The sequence below is a fragment of the Amblyomma americanum genome, chromosome 8 (genome assembly GCF_052857255.1).
Source record: "Amblyomma americanum isolate KBUSLIRL-KWMA chromosome 8, ASM5285725v1, whole genome shotgun sequence".
Taxonomy (NCBI): Eukaryota; Metazoa; Arthropoda; class Arachnida; order Ixodida; family Ixodidae; genus Amblyomma; species Amblyomma americanum.
In genome coordinates, this window is record NC_135504.1 from 79577795 (window position 1) to 79595646 (window position 17852).

Below are 17852 nucleotides of genomic sequence, written 5' to 3' on the forward strand. Positions count from 1 at the left end.
GACCATAAACCTCTGACCTACGCCTTCTCTCTACCCCGCGACAAACTCCCGCCGGTCCCGCAGAACCCGTTCTCGTTCATTGCCCAGTTTACCACCGACACCCGACATGTCAGCGTCAAGGACAATGTGGCCGCCAACGCGCTTTCATGTGTGGCAGCCATCAGCTCTTCGCAGATAACAGCTGACGCCCTCAACGAGGCTCAATTCTACGGACATTGAACTCCAAGTTTCCTAAGGGCGGGTCCTCACTACGGCTGCAACAACTCCCCATACCTGAACCGACAACGACTATCTACGGCGGCATGTCAACAGCACGAAGGAGGCCTTGCGTGCCCCTTTCCCATCGCAGTGGCCTCTTCAAACAGCTGCATAATCTCAGCCATCCCTGCATACGCGCCTCTACACGCCTCGTGACCGACCGCTATGTCTGGCCCTCCATGCAGGGCGATTGCCGCACCTGGGCGCGCTCCTGCTTTCAGTGCCGCGCGCTAAAGTAACCAGGCATGTCCCTTCACCACTCAGGCCATTCGCCCAGCCCTCTGGTCAACACGTCCACCTTGATATCATAGGGCCCTTTTCCCCAGCTGGACCCTGTCGCTACTGCCTCACCGCCATCGATCGGTATACTCTAAGGCCTGAGGCATGGCCCCTCAAGGTAATCACCGCAGAAGACGTCGCCTCGGCCTTCTTCGCTTGCTGGATTGCTCGCTTCGAGCCCCCTCGCCGCGTCGCCACCAACGAAGGACGACTGTTCGAATCGCACCTTTTCAGGCTCCTCGGGCTGACCATCGGGTTCGAGCGCTCGAGGACCACCAGCTTCCACCCCTGCGCCAACCGGATGATCGAGCGTTTCCACCGATAGTTCAAAGCAGCCATCATGTGCCACCCGGACTCAACCTGGCTTGAAGCCATCCGATCCGTCACCCTTGGTCTTCGCGCCACATTCAAGCCGGACATTCAGGCTACACCCGCAGAACTCGTCTACGGAGAACCATTTCGTCGCCCAGGCGAATTTCTTGCTGCACCGCCATCCATCACCGCGACGTCAGATCCCACCGATTTCGTCGCCCGGCTCCGACGCACCATCGCTGCCCTCCGCTCGTCACCTGCAGCTCACCACTGTAAGACTGCCCCTTTCGTCTTCAAGGATCTGGCAACATGCATGAACACTTTTGTCCGCGACGATACCGTCCGCAGGCCTTCCCAGCCACCTTACAGCGGCCCCTACCCAGTTCTCCGTCGCGACGACAAAACCTTCACCCTGCACGTTAACGGGAACGACGTCCTCGTCTCTATCAACCGGCTAAAGCCAGCCTAGATCGATTCCACCGAACCAGCAAATACCAGTGCACCCACAGGCGTCCATCCACGACCACCGACATCGCTGCCTGCTTCTTTCACTACACGCTATGGACGTCGGGTACGATGCCCAAACTTTTACAAGCCCTGGGGGCTCTCCACTCTGCGGGAGGGGTGCGGTGATGTGGCGACACACTATGCGCATATTTCTACGCAGCCTCCGCCTTGTTATCATCTGGCCCAGCGTAACACGGCCACATACTGGACTGCGTTGCCGATAAAACACTGCGCCATAGCTGCGTCACCTGAGGGATGCGTCACAGACGGTGGCTACAAAAAGAGACTGCCCGGCTGGGAAGAGAGTTGTCTTCTTTCCGCTTCCGAGACGAACGTAGCGTTGGAATGCTCGTCCGCTGCCATCGCTAATCGAATAAATAGTTACTTTTTTATGTTGGGATTTGGCCCCCAGCAGAAACGACATCCCACATTTAGACCGAAGCGGTGGCCTTGTGGTAGAGCATCCGCCTCATTTTCGGGAGATGCTGGGTTCGATCCCCAGTGCCACCGGGTACCCACCGGTTTTTGAATGGCTACAAGATTTGGCCCCGGCCTGGTGCTCGGCTCTTCTGCAGTGAGATGCTTAAGAAAATGGTCTTGACCGCGGTTGCCTTGACGGATCAGAGATTAGTTCCGCCTTCAAGCAACCCTAAATTCGCCTCGTGCGCTAGCAAGCCCAACTTGTGGCCCTTTCTTCTTAGGCCACAGGAACGGGATTTGAAGGCGCAGGCACCTTTACCAAGTCCTGCAACCCTAGCAAGCCGAGCACCAGGCTGGGCCACACCTTGTACCCATTTTGAGGAAACCAATGGGTAACCGGCCGCCAGCGGGAGTCGAACCCACCACCTCCCGAGGCTGAGGTGGGTGCTCTACCGCAAGGCCATATAGTCAAGGCCCTTTTCCCAAGCATCTCACCCCAGATTAGCCGAGCACTAGGCCGAAGGAAACCTTGTACTCATTAGAAAACCGCTGGGTATCCGGCGGCACTGGGAATCAAACCCAGCACCTCCCGAATGCGAGGCGGATGCTCTACCACAAGGCCTGCGATCTCAGTCAGGTAACCGGTGTCATGCATGTTCAGCGCAGGAATCTCATTGCGAGATGAATTGTCGGAAAACTATCACTGCTTGTGACTTGCTGAAACTACATTACATGGGCAATTCCTTCTCTAAGCAGAAATATTTTCTCAGCTGCGCAAGGCAGTACAGAAGAGAGAATTGCTGGGACACCTTGTTCATGTCTACAAGTAAAAAGAACCAGCGAAAGCAAACACGCACTAGTAGAGGAAACACACAGTCGCCAGACTTACAACGGATTTATTATTGGCACAACCGCGTGCTTAAAACCACCTTCCTGCGCAAGCGCACAGTAAAAAAAAGTGAGGTCATGAATCAATCACCCGATTAAAAACCACACTTTCTCGCTGATAGGTTCGGATGGATCACTAATGCAAGTTAGCTCATTCTTATTAATTAGAAATGCCTCGAGAAGCTCGCGTTCCTGTCTAGTCTATCCCCTGTTTATTATTGTGGGACGATGAAACAAAGGTGAACAGTTGCTGCATTTTTTTACATGCAAGGCCAGGTTGCTCCTCTGCCTAATCGACTTGAGTTGCGGTGCTCTCTGAGCCATTCGTTCAAAAATTGCCCAGTTTGCTCGATGTAAACTTTTCCACAGGACATGCAGTGGGCTTCGCAGCACGGGTGCGATGACATCGCCTCACCGTACACCGCTTTTGCTTGTGCAGTTACTAGTCCTGGCCTACTGCTCCTGCGGAGCAGACAACTGGACTACCGGAGACGGACCTGTGCTCGGTGCTTAATTGCTGGACGATGTGGCTGGACCGTGGCGATGCCACCCTGATGCCTTGGCTCTGACTCTTGGTTTACTTGCCCACCGGCTTCTACTTCAGCGATGCCCAGCTCCCTCTGTTGCAGCGTCCCCCTGCCTACTGCGATCCCTGAGATCATGACCATGCACTTCCGGTTTATCTTCTCTACGTCACCAGACCTAAATAAATCACCGCGACATCGTCACGGCCTTCAGTGGGCTTGGCAGCTCGGGCGCGATGACATCGCCTCACCGTATACACCGCTGTTGTTTGCGCAGGTAACCAACTGTTACTCTTTATTAACTAAGCGCACGCACTACCACGGTCTTTTAGTGCCGCCAAGCCCACAAGTAGCTCTTGTCATTCTTAGTGACTGTGCACGAGAAATGCAGGCCCTTCTGCAACTGTCCGGGGATGTTGATCAAAACCCGGGTACCATTACTCGTGCCGCTGCTGGCGAGGAACTATCTGATTTGTTAGAAGCTCTGGACGAACTAAAGAATGATCAGGCGACGTTATTAGATGAAGTTAGAAATGTTCGGCAAAAGCAGACAGTAAACGATAAAATGCTGCAAGATGTCAAAGAAAAATAACTAAAATTGAAGAAGGGTGCCAGTCTCGAACGACAATACAAGCAGAATAAAAAGTGTTCAGATGCCCGCAGAGGCAAACGCTTGTCAGATTGAACATGTAACTGCTCGAGCAGACGATTCTGCAGAAAGGGCGCGGCGAAACAACCTGGTGTTCTACGGGGTGGACGATGAGTGCGACGAAAGTTGGGGAGCTCTGAGGAAAGGGTAAACGGCTTTTCCAAGGAACACTTGAAACTGTGCGTTGAAGCGGGGGATATAGAGCGTCCCCATAGGCTTGGGTCCTTTTCTCCTAACAAAACGAGACCAATTCTAGTGTAGTTTGCCCATATTAAGGATAAAGAAACACTGCTGACCACTAGCGGGGCAAACAAGCACTCTAAAATTAGTGTTGCCCAAGACTTTTCTGCAGCCACTCGCTTAGCCCGGAAAACGCTGATTGAATTTCAAAAAAAAAAACTTTTGCAGCACTCTTTGTCACAAAAGACTAGAAGCAGGAAAGGACACATACGTTCATGATCCGGCCAGCAAACAACTTGTTCTTCGTTCAACATAGCAGTTCGCATGTGCCAACCACAACTGCACAAAGAAATCCCTCTCCTTCCTTTCCTAACATTAGGAGCGTGCTACCCAAACGCGACGCCCTTGATAACCTTATCGATTCTTCAGATTTTGATGTCATCGCGTTAGCCGAGACATACATTGTCTGAATTCCTCTGTAGATAATTCTGAAATTTTTCCTTCCAACCCAGACTTCCAAACTTTTCGTGCCGACCGCGACAACAGACGCGGCGGCGGTGTTCGCTACTCATCCTGATTTGAATTGCCACCGAGTATCTATTCATACTTTAGAAATTGTGTTCGTATGCTGTGAAGCTGCGCACCCCCATATCATCCTAGACACATGCTATCGCCCGCCTGATTCCGACAGCTCATTCGTGCCCCAGTTCCATGACGCACTTAACTCTGTAAGATCTCTATATCCGCATGCCCCTATTTTTATGTTCGGTGATTTTAACTTTCCTGATATTACTTGGTCTGAACTTGCCCTCTCCATCTCGAAATAATAATGATGAAAGCAGTTTTGTTAACACATGCCTAACATTTTCGCTATCGCAGATTGTTGAATCAGCAACTAGGCATACCCGTCATTCAGCCAACATCCCGGATCTTGTACTTACAACCCACCCCGATAGAATTCTTTCACTGTCATACCTAGATGAATTAAGCGATAATAAAGTAATCCATGGCACATACTTCACCAGACTGAACTGCGCAGCCAAAAGCAACAAGAAACTGACCTTGTATGAAAAAGGTAACTATCGAGACTTCAATGAAGAACTAACCAGGTTTTCAGAATTTCTATCTGTTAATTTCTGCACGCGATCTGTCGAGGAAACTGGTTAATGTTTAAGTCAAAAATGCAGGAATTAATCAATGCCTATAATCCAATCATAAGCATCAACGAGCGTAGTTCCTTCCGTTGGTTTAAAACAGCACTCAAGCGTCTTAAAAACAGGAAGAATCGCCAATTCCGCACAGCCAAATTTACCAGGAGTCCAGAGGCATAGCAGAAATACCGCACCACGTCCAAATTATATAATTAAGAGATTACTAAATCTAAACGTTCCACTTATGAAACCAACCTGCCTAAGATACTTCGAACTGCCTAACTTACTTGCGTACCGACGACACCCTAAAGACAAAACGAAAGCATGAAAAGGGTAAAAAATTAAAACCCACGCACGTTAAAAATTTTTTTTTTGTCTCGAACACGTTTGAAGCATTTCGAATGGCTTCGAACCAGTTGGAGCCGGAACAAAATTTCGCTCCGGAGCCAATTCCGGAAGTGAACCCGAAAAGCCCGAAACGAGATCTGAACCAAATCACACATAAATCCCGTTCGACACGCAGTGCTGTAACGAATAAGCATATCTTGCCTTTCGTAGTAATCTAAATGTGCTAATTGTACCGCGATCAAAAGGCTTGATTTAGGCACCACAAGGGGTCGAGAATGACGTAGATGGTTGGATAAACTTTAAAAGGCATTTATGACTTCAGAAAGCAGCGCAAGGAGCATATGACTGATTCCAGTGATCTAGTGTGCAGATCAACCGTGCATAGAAACACCTGCTATAATATTTTTAAGCGTTGTGTTTCGACATGCGCAGTTCGTTTGCACGAATTAAGGCACCAAGGAATCGTGTTAGCTGTAACTATATTTCTTGTTTCCAGACGCAATGCCCACGTGCCAGTCCCAAGCAAAGCACTGTTAACGACAGCATTAGTAGGGAGACGAAAACAGCGAAAAATGCAGTTAACGAAGGCATATCTGATTTCAGTTCATTGGCGCTACCTTCATTTCGCATTAGACCACTTCTTTCAGGAACACCGCAGGCGGTGGGACTGCAATAAACGCTGTCAATTGTCGTCTGAAATATTCTCTTCAAAACATTGCTGTAAGCTCGCCAGCACGGAAATTTTTTGCGCATTAGCGTCGTGCCCATCATCAGCAAGAGCCTCTTCCGAGAATCAACATGTTCTTCGCTATTCAAGCCAAAGTCGCAGAAACCCATTGCTCTTACGATGCACATAAAACGAGGCCTGTTGGCACAGAGCAAACATTCTTCCAGATGAACAAATATCAGTTTAGTGTGCTTACTGTGTGCGTGTAAAGAGCGTCGTAGCTTGGAGTGTGATGTCTCAGGATGATGAGCACTTCCATTCTAGATTCTCTCTCGCAATTTATGGCCCCGCAGTACGCACGGTTTCATTATTGTGTTGTCAAGCGCAGCTTGAGTTCGTTTACCGTGTCCAGCGGGTCGGTCGGCAGCGTTACGCTTAAGCGTGACGTCAGCTCTCCCCGGAAGTAAACCGCCAATGGGAGAATGCCTAGGGGCCAAAATAGCAAAACAATCTTCCGTTTGTGCATTCCGTAACGAGAAGCACGCACGGGGCGTTTGGAGTTATAGGGCACGGACGCCGCGAATAAAGACGCGATCAGGAACATTGCCGAGTCTAGGGCAGGCTCCATCACGTCACGGCGGAACGCGACATCATCTACGGCGACTAGGATTAACCATGACGCCAACATAATCATGAATAGAAGAAGAAAAGCTGCTTGAGATTGTGTAAGCACTGCGAAAAAAGAGACTTGAGACATGTATGGTGCTTTGGATGTGTAAAACAATTCAGGGCTGTGTTTGATTACAGCTGGAAATCTAAACAGCAGCAATTCATTAGGAGAAGGACTAGTTACAGCCATGAGCACGTCACTACGACCCGTTGTGACGCCAATGCTTGCATCACGATGCCTAGTGTAGCTCCTAAACTTCATAGTGACGTTTAAACTTCGTGGCGCCGTGATTAAGCCTTGCATTTCGGGTAAGTGGCAAGACGTTTTCTTAAATTCCTTGCGACCTCTGTGAGGCTCACATGCGACATTTAGTTCTTTATTTCTCAGAAAGGAGGTGTGCAGACACCGTCACAAGTAGAGTGCGGGCTCCATCTAGAAATTACCGTCACTTCTAGCATTCTGGAAAAGACCGTATTCTCCTCTCCTCGAACATAATCAGTAGAAACTGCGTGAAAGCTTGGAAATGTGACATTGATTGGGAGGAGATATTGTGGATTTCCGGTGAAGTCTCTCTTTTGTAGAACGATCCATTCTGTTAGATACAGCCATAGTCTTCAACAGAAGGAATACTGACCACAAAGCGATTGCTGGTCTGTTGCTCCAAACACCACAGCAATCGTTTTAGAGTTGCTGATGGTGTTGCGCCTGAGCATGTGTAAAAGTTCCCCTATGCAGCAAAGCAAGTTTGTCGTTTTGAATGGATGCGCCCACATGATTAGCACCTCAAAATGATATCTATGTTTATTACAAGATAAGAAGGCCACGTAATCATTTATCCCTATCTGTCCATTCAGAAACCTCAGAAGCCGCATGGCTGGAGCCTCCGCACCACCAAGGATCATGCCCAGCGTGCTTGCCAGCATACTAAAATCATTAAGAGTTTCCTGTTTCCAGCTCTCATTTTTTCAGCGTAATCGAGTAAAGCGGGAATACACTGTTACACAGAAACCCAAGAGTGGAATCGGTGAATACTGTTGCACATGAATAGCATACACAATTCGCGTGAATTTAGGCTTAATCTCCATATTGTGACAAAACCTTTTCCAATTTTATAGGCTGACCTTTCTATCAGTGCGATGAGAACCTAATAAAAATCACACTTTTATATAAAAGCTACAACGCGAGCAACGGAAATGCCACCAGGCTGAGCCAACAGTGCAGAAATACGGATGGTGCTTAGAGGAAGCCCGAACACCGTCTATTATACGCTGAACAAGTGTACAGTGCTAGAGTGACCTCGTGGTCAATGCTTCCTGATTAACCGAGTTTGTGAGTAACGTGCGTACAGAAGCATAAATGCGCATTAAATGACCCCGTCGGTAATGGCAATATCACTAAACCACAGCCGAGAGCAAGATACACAATTAAGCGGCTAACCACGTCGGTACTGTTGGGGATTGAGACAGCAAGCTTCGTGCATGCTGAGAGACAAGTGGCATATTGTCTCCACTAGGCCAACGCTTCTTGTGCTCTTTAAGTGGTCTTCTTGTGCGCGGGCGGTGGGATGTCCTGTGCAAGAAAGACGCAAAGCAAAGTTTTTGCGTGGCGACGGATTTAGTTCTTGGTTACCTATCGCTTCACAATGGTCAATGATAAATAACACTTCTACATATTGACAATGCTATTCATGAGGCCTTTATTATAATTTTCAAGGTTTCAAAAGACATAACGGAATCATCCGCTCTCTCCAGATATGAGAAAGCGCTCAAGAAATACTACAACAATGCAACCAAGGAAAGCATAGAGGCAGTGTTTTTGTAGCATATATAAATACAGAAAAGTAGCTCCGTAGTCATTCTATAGAGAAAATTATTATAGAGCAGTAGAAAAGACATCCACGTCACCAATAAATCTGAGCCGCAGACCTCTGTATCGCACACAAGCAATGCCACAGGAACTTAGCAGTGCTGGCTACTGTTTTTGTCAAGTTTAGGGTGTGTTCGTATAATGGGGCACAACACCGCTGCAGGAATGGCGCACTCACCTTTAATAATGTTTCAGGTGGCCGTGCTGACGATTGTGCCCGTGGCTGCGTGCCCGGCAGCTTCAATGAGTGCTACTGCATGCACTGCGGATGCATCAACAAGCTGGCCTCCCCCGGATCTTTTCGACTATTGGACGCCACCAGTGGTTTTTGGCCGGACTTCCCACTTAGCTGGCAACCTGTGTCTACATCTACTGCTTCTGCTATCAATCGTGGCCTCAGTCTACGTAAGGATTCCTCGGCAACCACTTCACTGGGGCACAACACCGCTGCAGGAATGGCGCACTCACCTTTAATAATGTTTCAGGTGGCCGTGCTGACGATTGTGCCCGTGGCTGCGTGCCCGGCAGCTTCAATGAGTGCTACTGCATGCACTGCGGATGCATCAACAAGCTGGCCTCCCCCGGATCTTTTCGACTATTGGACGCCACCAGTGGTTTTTGGCCGGACTTCCCACGTTAGCTGGCAACCTGTGTCTACATCTACTGCTTCTGCTATCAATCGTGGCCTCAGTCTACGTAAGGATTCCTCGGCAACCACTTCACTGGGGTACAACACCGCTGCAGGAATGGCGCACTCACCTTTAATAATGTTTCAGGTGGCCGTGCTGACGATTGTGCCCGTGGCTGCGTGCCCGGCAGCTTCAATGAGTGCTACTGCATGCACTGCGGATGCATCAACAAGCTGGCCTCCCCCGGATCTTTTCGACTATTGGACGCCACCAGTGGTTTTTGGCCGGACTTCCCACGTTAGCTGGCAACCTGTGTCTACATCTACTGCTTCTGCTATCAATCGTGGCCTCAGTCTACGTAAGGATTCCTCGGCAACCACTTCACTGGGGCACAACACCGCTGCAGGAATGGCGCACTCACCTTTAATAATGTTTCAGGTGGCCGTGCTGACGATTGTGCCCGTGGCTGCGTGCCCGGCAGCTTCAATGAGTGCTACTGCATGCACTGCGGATGCATCAACAAGCTGGCCTCCCCCGGATCTTTTCGACTATTGGACGCCACCAGTGGTTTTTGGCCGGACTTCCCACGTTAGCTGGCAACCTGTGTCTACATCTACTGCTTCTGCTATCAATCGTGGCCTCAGTCTACGTAAGGATTCCTCGGCAACCACTTCACTGGGGCACAACACCGCTGCAGGAATGGCGCACTCACCTTTAATAATGTTTCAGGTGGCCGTGCTGACGATTGTGCCCGTGGCTGCGTGCCCGGCAGCTTCAATGAGTGCTACTGCATGCACTGCGGATGCATCAACAAGCTGGCCTCCCCCGGATCTTTTCGACTATTGGACGCCACCAGTGGTTTTTGGCCGGACTTCCCACGTTAGCTGGCAACCTGTGTCTACATCTACTGCTTCTGCTATCAATCGTGGCCTCAGTCAACGTAAGGATTCCTCGGCAACCACTTCACTGGGGCACAACACCGCTGCAGGAATGGCGCACTCACCTTTAATAATGTTTCAGGTGGCCGTGCTGACGATTGTGCCCGTGGCTGCGTGCCCGGCAGCTTCAATGACTCCTACTGCATGCACTGCGGATGCATCAACAAGCTGGCCTCCCCCGGATCTTTTCGACTATTGGACGCCACCAGTGGTTTTTGGCCGGACTTCCCACGTTAGCTGGCAACCTGTGTCTACATCTACTGCTTCTGCTATCAATCGTGGCCTCAGTCTACGTAAGGATTCCTCGGCAACCACTTCACTGGGGCACAACACCGCTGCAGGAATGGCGCACTCACCTTTAATAATGTTTCAGGTGGCCGTGCTGACGATTGTGCCCGTGGCTGCGTGCCCGGCAGCTTCAATGACTCCTACTGCATGCACTGCGGATGCATCAACAAGCTGGCCTCCCCCGGATCTTTTCGACTATTGGACGCCACCAGTGGTTTTTGGCCGGACTTCCCACTTAGCTGGCAACCTGTGTCTACATCTACTGCTTCTGCTATCAATCGTGGCCTCAGTCTACGTAAGGATTCCTCGGCAACCACTTCACTGGGGCACAACACCGCTGCAGGAATGGCGCACTCACCTTTAATAATGTTTCAGGTGGCCGTGCTGACGATTGTGCCCGTGGCTGCGTGCCCGGCAGCTTCAATGACTCCTACTGCATGCACTGCGGATGCATCAACAAGCTGGCCTCCCCCGGATCTTTTCGACTATTGGACGCCACCAGTGGTTTTTGGCCGGACTTCCCACTTAGCTGGCAACCTGTGTCTACATCTACTGCTTCTGCTATCAATCGTGGCCTCAGTCTACGTAAGGATTCCTCGGCAACCACTTCACTGGGGCACAACACCGCTGCAGGAATGGCGCACTCACCTTTAATAATGTTTCAGGTGGCCGTGCTGACGATTGTGCCCGTGGCTGCGTGCCCGGCAGCTTCAATGACTCCTACTGCATGCACTGCGGATGCATCAACAAGCTGGCCTCCCCCGGATCTTTTCGACTATTGGACGCCACCAGTGGTTTTTGGCCGGACTTCCCACTTAGCTGGCAACCTGTGTCTACATCTACTGCTTCTGCTATCAATCGTGGCCTCAGTCTACGTAAGGATTCCTCGGCAACCACTTCACTGGGGCACAACACCGCTGCAGGAATGGCGCACTCACCTTTAATAATGTTTCAGGTGGCCGTGCTGACGATTGTGCCCGTGGCTGCGTGCCCGGCAGCTTCAATGACTCCTACTGCATGCACTGCGGATGCATCAACAAGCTGGCCTCCCCCGAATCTTTTCGACTACTGGACGCCACCAGTGGTTTTTGGCCGGACTTCCCACTTAGCTGGCAACCTGTGTCTACATCTACTGCTTCTGCTATCAATCGTGGCCTCAGTCTACGTAAGGATTCCTCGGCAACCACTTCACTGGGGCACAACACCGCTGCAGGAATGGCGCACTCACCTTTAATAATGTTTCAGGTGGCCGTGCTGACGATTGTGCCCGTGGCTGCGTGCCCGGCAGCTTCAATGACTCCTACTGCATGCACTGCGGATGCATCAACAAGCTGGCCTCCCCCGGATCTTTTCGACTATTGGACGCCACCAGTGGTTTTTGGCCGGACTTCCCACTTAGCTGGCAACCTGTGTCTACATCTACTGCTTCTGCTATCAATCGTGGCCTCAGTCTACGTAAGGATTCCTCGGCAACCACTTCACTGGGGCACAACACCGCTGCAGGAATGGCGCACTCACCTTTAATAATGTTTCAGGTGGCCGTGCTGACGATTGTGCCCGTGGCTGCGTGCCCGGCAGCTTCAATGACTCCTACTGCATGCACTGCGGATGCATCAACAAGCTGGCCTCCCCCGGATCTTTTCGACTATTGGACGCCACCAGTGGTTTTTGGCCGGACTTCCCACTTAGCTGGCAACCTGTGTCTACATCTACTGCTTCTGCTATCAATCGTGGCCTCAGTCTACGTAAGGATTCCTCGGCAACCACTTCACTGGGGCACAACACCGCTGCAGGAATGGCGCACTCACCTTTAATAATGTTTCAGGTGGCCGTGCTGACGATTGTGCCCGTGGCTGCGTGCCCGGCAGCTTCAATGACTCCTACTGCATGCACTGCGGATGCATCAACAAGCTGGCCTCCCCCGGATCTTTTCGACTATTGGACGCCACCAGTGGTTTTTGGCCGGACTTCCCACTTAGCTGGCAACCTGTGTCTACATCTACTGCTTCTGCTATCAATCGTGGCCTCAGTCTACGTAAGGATTCCTCGGCAACCACTTCACTGGGGCACAACACCGCTGCAGGAATGGCGCACTCACCTTTAATAATGTTTCAGGCGGCCGTGCTGACGATTGTGCCCGTGGCTGCGTGCCCGGCAGCTTCAATGACTCCTACTGCATGCACTGCGGATGCATCAACAAGCTGGCCTCCCCCGGATCTTTTCGACTATTGGACGCCACCAGTGGTTTTTGGCCGGACTTCCCACTTAGCTGGCAACCTGTGTCTACATCTACTGCTTCTGCTATCAATCGTGGCCTCAGTCTACGTAAGGATTCCTCGGCAACCACTTCACTGGGGCACAACACCGCTGCAGGAATGGCGCACTCACCTTTAATAATGTTTCAGGTGGCCGTGCTGACGATTGTGCCCGTGGCTGCGTGCCCGGCAGCTTCAATGACTCCTACTGCATGCACTGCGGATGCATCAACAAGCTGGCCTCCCCCGGATCTTTTCGACTATTGGACGCCACCAGTGGTTTTTGGCCGGACTTCCCACTTAGCTGGCAACCTGTGTCTACATCTACTGCTTCTGCTATCAATCGTGGCCTCAGTCTACGTAAGGATTCCTCGGCAACCACTTCACTGGGGCACAACACCGCTGCAGGAATGGCGCACTCACCTTTAATAATGTTTCAGGCGGCCGTGCTGACGATTGTGCCCGTGGCTGCGTGCCCGGCAGCTTCAATGACTCCTACTGCATGCACTGCGGATGCATCAACAAGCTGGCCTCCCCCGGATCTTTTCGACTATTGGACGCCACCAGTGGTTTTTGGCCGGACATCCCACTTAGCTGGCAACCTGTGTCTACATCTACTGCTTCTGCTATCAATCGTGGCCTCAGTCTACGTAAGGATTCCTCGGCAACCACTTCACTGGGGCACAACACCGCTGCAGGAATGGCGCACTCACCTTTAATAATGTTTCAGGTGGCCGTGCTGACGATTGTGCCCGTGGCTGCGTGCCCGGCAGCTTCAATGACTCCTACTGCATGCACTGCGGATGCATCAACAAGCTGGCCTCCCCCGGATCTTTTCGACTATTGGACGCCACCAGTGGTTTTTGGCCGGACTTCCCACGTTAGCTGGCAACCTGTGTCTACATCTACTGCTTCTGCTATCAATCGTGGCCTCAGTCTACGTAAGGATTCCTCGGCAACCACTTCACTGGGGCACAACACCGCTGCAGGAATGGCGCACTCACCTTTAATAATGTTTCAGGTGGCCGTGCTGACGATTGTGCCCGTGGCTGCGTGCCCGGCAGCTTCAATGACTCCTTCTGCATGCACTGCGGATGCATCAACAAGCTGGCCTCCCCCGGATCTTTTCGACTATTGGACGCCACCAGTGGTTTTTGGCCGGACTTCCCACGTTAGCTGGCAACCTGTGTCTACATCTACTGCTTCTGCTATCAATCGTGGCCTCAGTCTACGTAAGGATTCCTCGGCAACCACTTCACTGGGGCACAACACCGCTGCAGGAATGGCGCACTCACCTTTAATAATGTTTCAGGTGGCCGTGCTGACGATTGTGCCCGTGGCTGCGTGCCCGGCAGCTTCAATGACTCCTACTGCATGCACTGCGGATGCATCAACAAGCTGGCCTCCCCCGGATCTTTTCGACTATTGGACGCCACCAGTGGTTTTTGGCCGGACTTCCCACTTAGCTGGCAACCTGTGTCTACATCTACTGCTTCTGCTATCAATCGTGGCCTCAGTCTACGTAAGGATTCCTCGGCAACCACTTCACTGGGGCACAACACCGCTGCAGGAATGGCGCACTCACCTTTAATAATGTTTCAGGTGGCCGTGCTGACGATTGTGCCCGTGGCTGCGTGCCCGGCAGCTTCAATGACTCCTACTGCATGCACTGCGGATGCATCAACAAGCTGGCCTCCCCCGGATCTTTTCGACTATTGGACGCCACCAGTGGTTTTTGGCCGGACTTCCCACTTAGCTGGCAACCTGTGTCTACATCTACTGCTTCTGCTATCACTCGTGGCCTCAGTCTACGTAAGGATTCCTCGGCAACCACTTCACTGGGGCACAACACCGCTGCAGGAATGGCGCACTCACCTTTAATAATGTTTCAGGTGGCCGTGCTGACGATTGTGCCCATGGCTGCGTGCCCGGCAGCTTCAATGACTCCTACTGCATGCACTGCGGATGCATCAAAAAGCTGGCCTCCCCCGGATCTTTTCGACTATTGGACGCCACCAGTGGTTTTTGGCCGGACTTCCCACTTAGCTGGCAACCTGTGTCTACATCTACTGCTTCTGCTATCAATCGTGGCCTCAGTCTACGTAAGGATTCCTCGGCAACCACTTCACTGGGGCACAACACCGCTGCAGGAATGGCGCACTCACCTTTAATAATGTTTCAGGTGGCCGTGCTGACGATTGTGCCCGTGGCTGCGTGCCCGGCAGCTTCAATGAGTGCTACTGCATGCACTGCGGATGCATCAACAAGCTGGCCTCCCCCGGATCTTTTCGACTATTGGACGCCACCAGTGGTTTTTGGCCGGACTTCCCACTTAGCTGGCAACCTGTGTCTACATCTACTGCTTCTGCTATCAATCGTGGCCTCAGTCTACGTAAGGATTCCTCGGCAACCACTTCACTGGGGCACAACACCGCTGCAGGAATGGCGCACTCACCTTTAATAATGTTTCAGGTGGCCGTGCTGACGATTGTGCCCGTGGCTGCGTGCCCGGCAGCTTCAATGACTCCTACTGCATGCACTGCGGATGCATCAACAAGCTGGCCTCCCCCGGATCTTTTCGACTATTGGACGCCACCAGTGGTTTTTGGCCGGACTTCCCACTTAGCTGGCAACCTGTGTCTACATCTACTGCTTCTGCTATCAATCGTGGCCTCAGTCTACGTAAGGATTCCTCGGCAACCACTTCACTGGGGCACAACACCGCTGCAGGAATGGCGCACTCACCTTTAATAATGTTTCAGGCGGCCGTGCTGACGATTGTGCCCGTGGCTGCGTGCCCGGCAGCTTCAATGACTCCTACTGCATGCACTGCGGATGCATCAACAAGCTGGCCTCCCCCGGATCTTTTGGACTATTGGACGCCACCAGTGGTTTTTGGCCGGACTTCCCACTTAGCTGGCAACCTGTGTCTACATCTACTGCTTCTGCTATCAATCGTGGCCTCAGTCTACGTAAGGATTCCTCGGCAACCACTTCACTGGGGCACAACACCGCTGCAGGAATGGCGCACTCACCTTTATAATGTTTCAGGTGGCCGTGCTGACGATTGTGCCCGTGGCTGCGTGCCCGGCAGCTTCAATGACTCCTACTGCATGCACTGCGGATGCATCAACAAGCTGGCCTCCCCCGGATCTTTTCGACTATTGGACGCCACCAGTGGTTTTTGGCCGGACTTCCCACGTTAGCTGGCAACCTGTGTCTACATCTACTGCTTCTGCTATCAATCGTGGCCTCAGTCTACGTAAGGATTCCTCGGCAACCACTTCACTGGGGCACAACACCGCTGCAGGAATGGCGCACTCACCTTTAATAATGTTTCAGGTGGCCGTGCTGACGATTGTGCCCGTGGCTGCGTGCCCGGCAGCTTCAATGACTCCTACTGCATGCACTGCGGATGCATCAACAAGCTGGCCTCCCCCGAATCTTTTCGACTACTGGACGCCACCAGTGGTTTTTGGCCGGACTTCCCACTTAGCTGGCAACCTGTGTCTACATCTACTGCTTCTGCTATCAATCGTGGCCTCAGTCTACGTAAGGATTCCTCGGCAACCACTTCACTGGGGCACAACACCGCTGCAGGAATGGCGCACTCACCTTTAATAATGTTTCAGGTGGCCGTGCTGACGATTGTGCCCGTGGCTGCGTGCCCGGCAGCTTCAATGACTCCTACTGCATGCACTGCGGATGCATCAACAAGCTGGCCTCCCCCGGATCTTTTCGACTATTGGACGCCACCAGTGGTTTTTGGCCGGACTTCCCACTTAGCTGGCAACCTGTGTCTACATCTACTGCTTCTGCTATCAATCGTGGCCTCAGTCTACGTAAGGATTCCTCGGCAACCACTTCACTGGGGCACAACACCGCTGCAGGAATGGCGCACTCACCTTTAATAATGTTTCAGGTGGCCGTGCTGACGATTGTGCCCGTGGCTGCGTGCCCGGCAGCTTCAATGACTCCTACTGCATGCACTGCGGATGCATCAACAAGCTGGCCTCCCCCGGATCTTTTCGACTATTGGACGCCACCAGTGGTTTTTGGCCGGACTTCCCACGTTAGCTGGCAACCTGTGTCTACATCTACTGCTTCTGCTATCAATCGTGGCCTCAGCCTACATAAGGATTCCTCGGCAACCACTTCACTGGGGCACAACACCGCTGCAGGAATGGCGCACTCACCTTTAATAATGTTTCAGGTGGCCGTGCTGACGATTGTGCCCGTGGCTGCGTGCCCGGCAGCTTCAATGACTCCTACTGCATGCACTGCGGATGCATCAACAAGCTGGCCTCCCCAGGATCTTTTCGACTATTGGACGCCACCAGTGGTTTTTGGCCGGACTTCCCACGTTAGCTGGCAACCTGTGTCTACATCTACTGCTTCTGCTATCAATCGTGGCCTCAGTCTACGTAAGGATTCCTCGGCAACCACTTCACTGGGGCACAACACCGCTGCAGGAATGGCGCACTCACCTTTAATAATGTTTCAGGTGGCCGTGCTGACGATTGTGCCCGTGGCTGCGTGCCCGGCAGCTTCAATGACTCCTACTGCATGCACTGCGGATGCATCAACAAGCTGGCCTCCCCCGGATCTTTTCGACTATTGGACGCCACCAGTGGTTTTTGGCCGGACTTCCCACGTTAGCTGGCAACCTGTGTCTACATCTACTGCTTCTGCTATCAATCGTGGCCTCAGCCTACATAAGGATTCCTCGGCAACCACTTCACTGGGGCACAACACCGCTGCAGGAATGGCGCACTCACCTTTAATAATGTTTCAGGTGGCCGTGCTGACGATTGTGCCCGTGGCTGCGTGCCCGGCAGCTTCAATGACTCCTACTGCATGCACTGCGGATGCATCAACAAGCTGGGCTCCCCCGGATCTTTTCGACTATTGGACGCCACCAGTGGTTTTTGGCCGGACTTCCCACGTTAGCTGGCAACCTGTGTCTACATCTACTGCTTCTGCTATCAATCGTGGCCTCAGTCTACGTAAGGATTCCTCGGCA

At 52.0% G+C, this 17852-nt stretch overlaps 1 protein-coding gene across 1 annotated transcript; it reads left to right on the forward strand.

Moving 5' to 3' along the window:
* Positions 1–877: 877 nt before the first annotated feature.
* Positions 878–1318, forward strand: LOC144102535 (uncharacterized). The gene has a single exon (XM_077635784.1). It carries the CDS (start codon positions 878–880, stop codon positions 1316–1318), a length of 441 nt encoding a protein of 146 aa, XP_077491910.1.
* The last annotated feature ends 16534 nt before the right edge of the window (positions 1319–17852 follow it).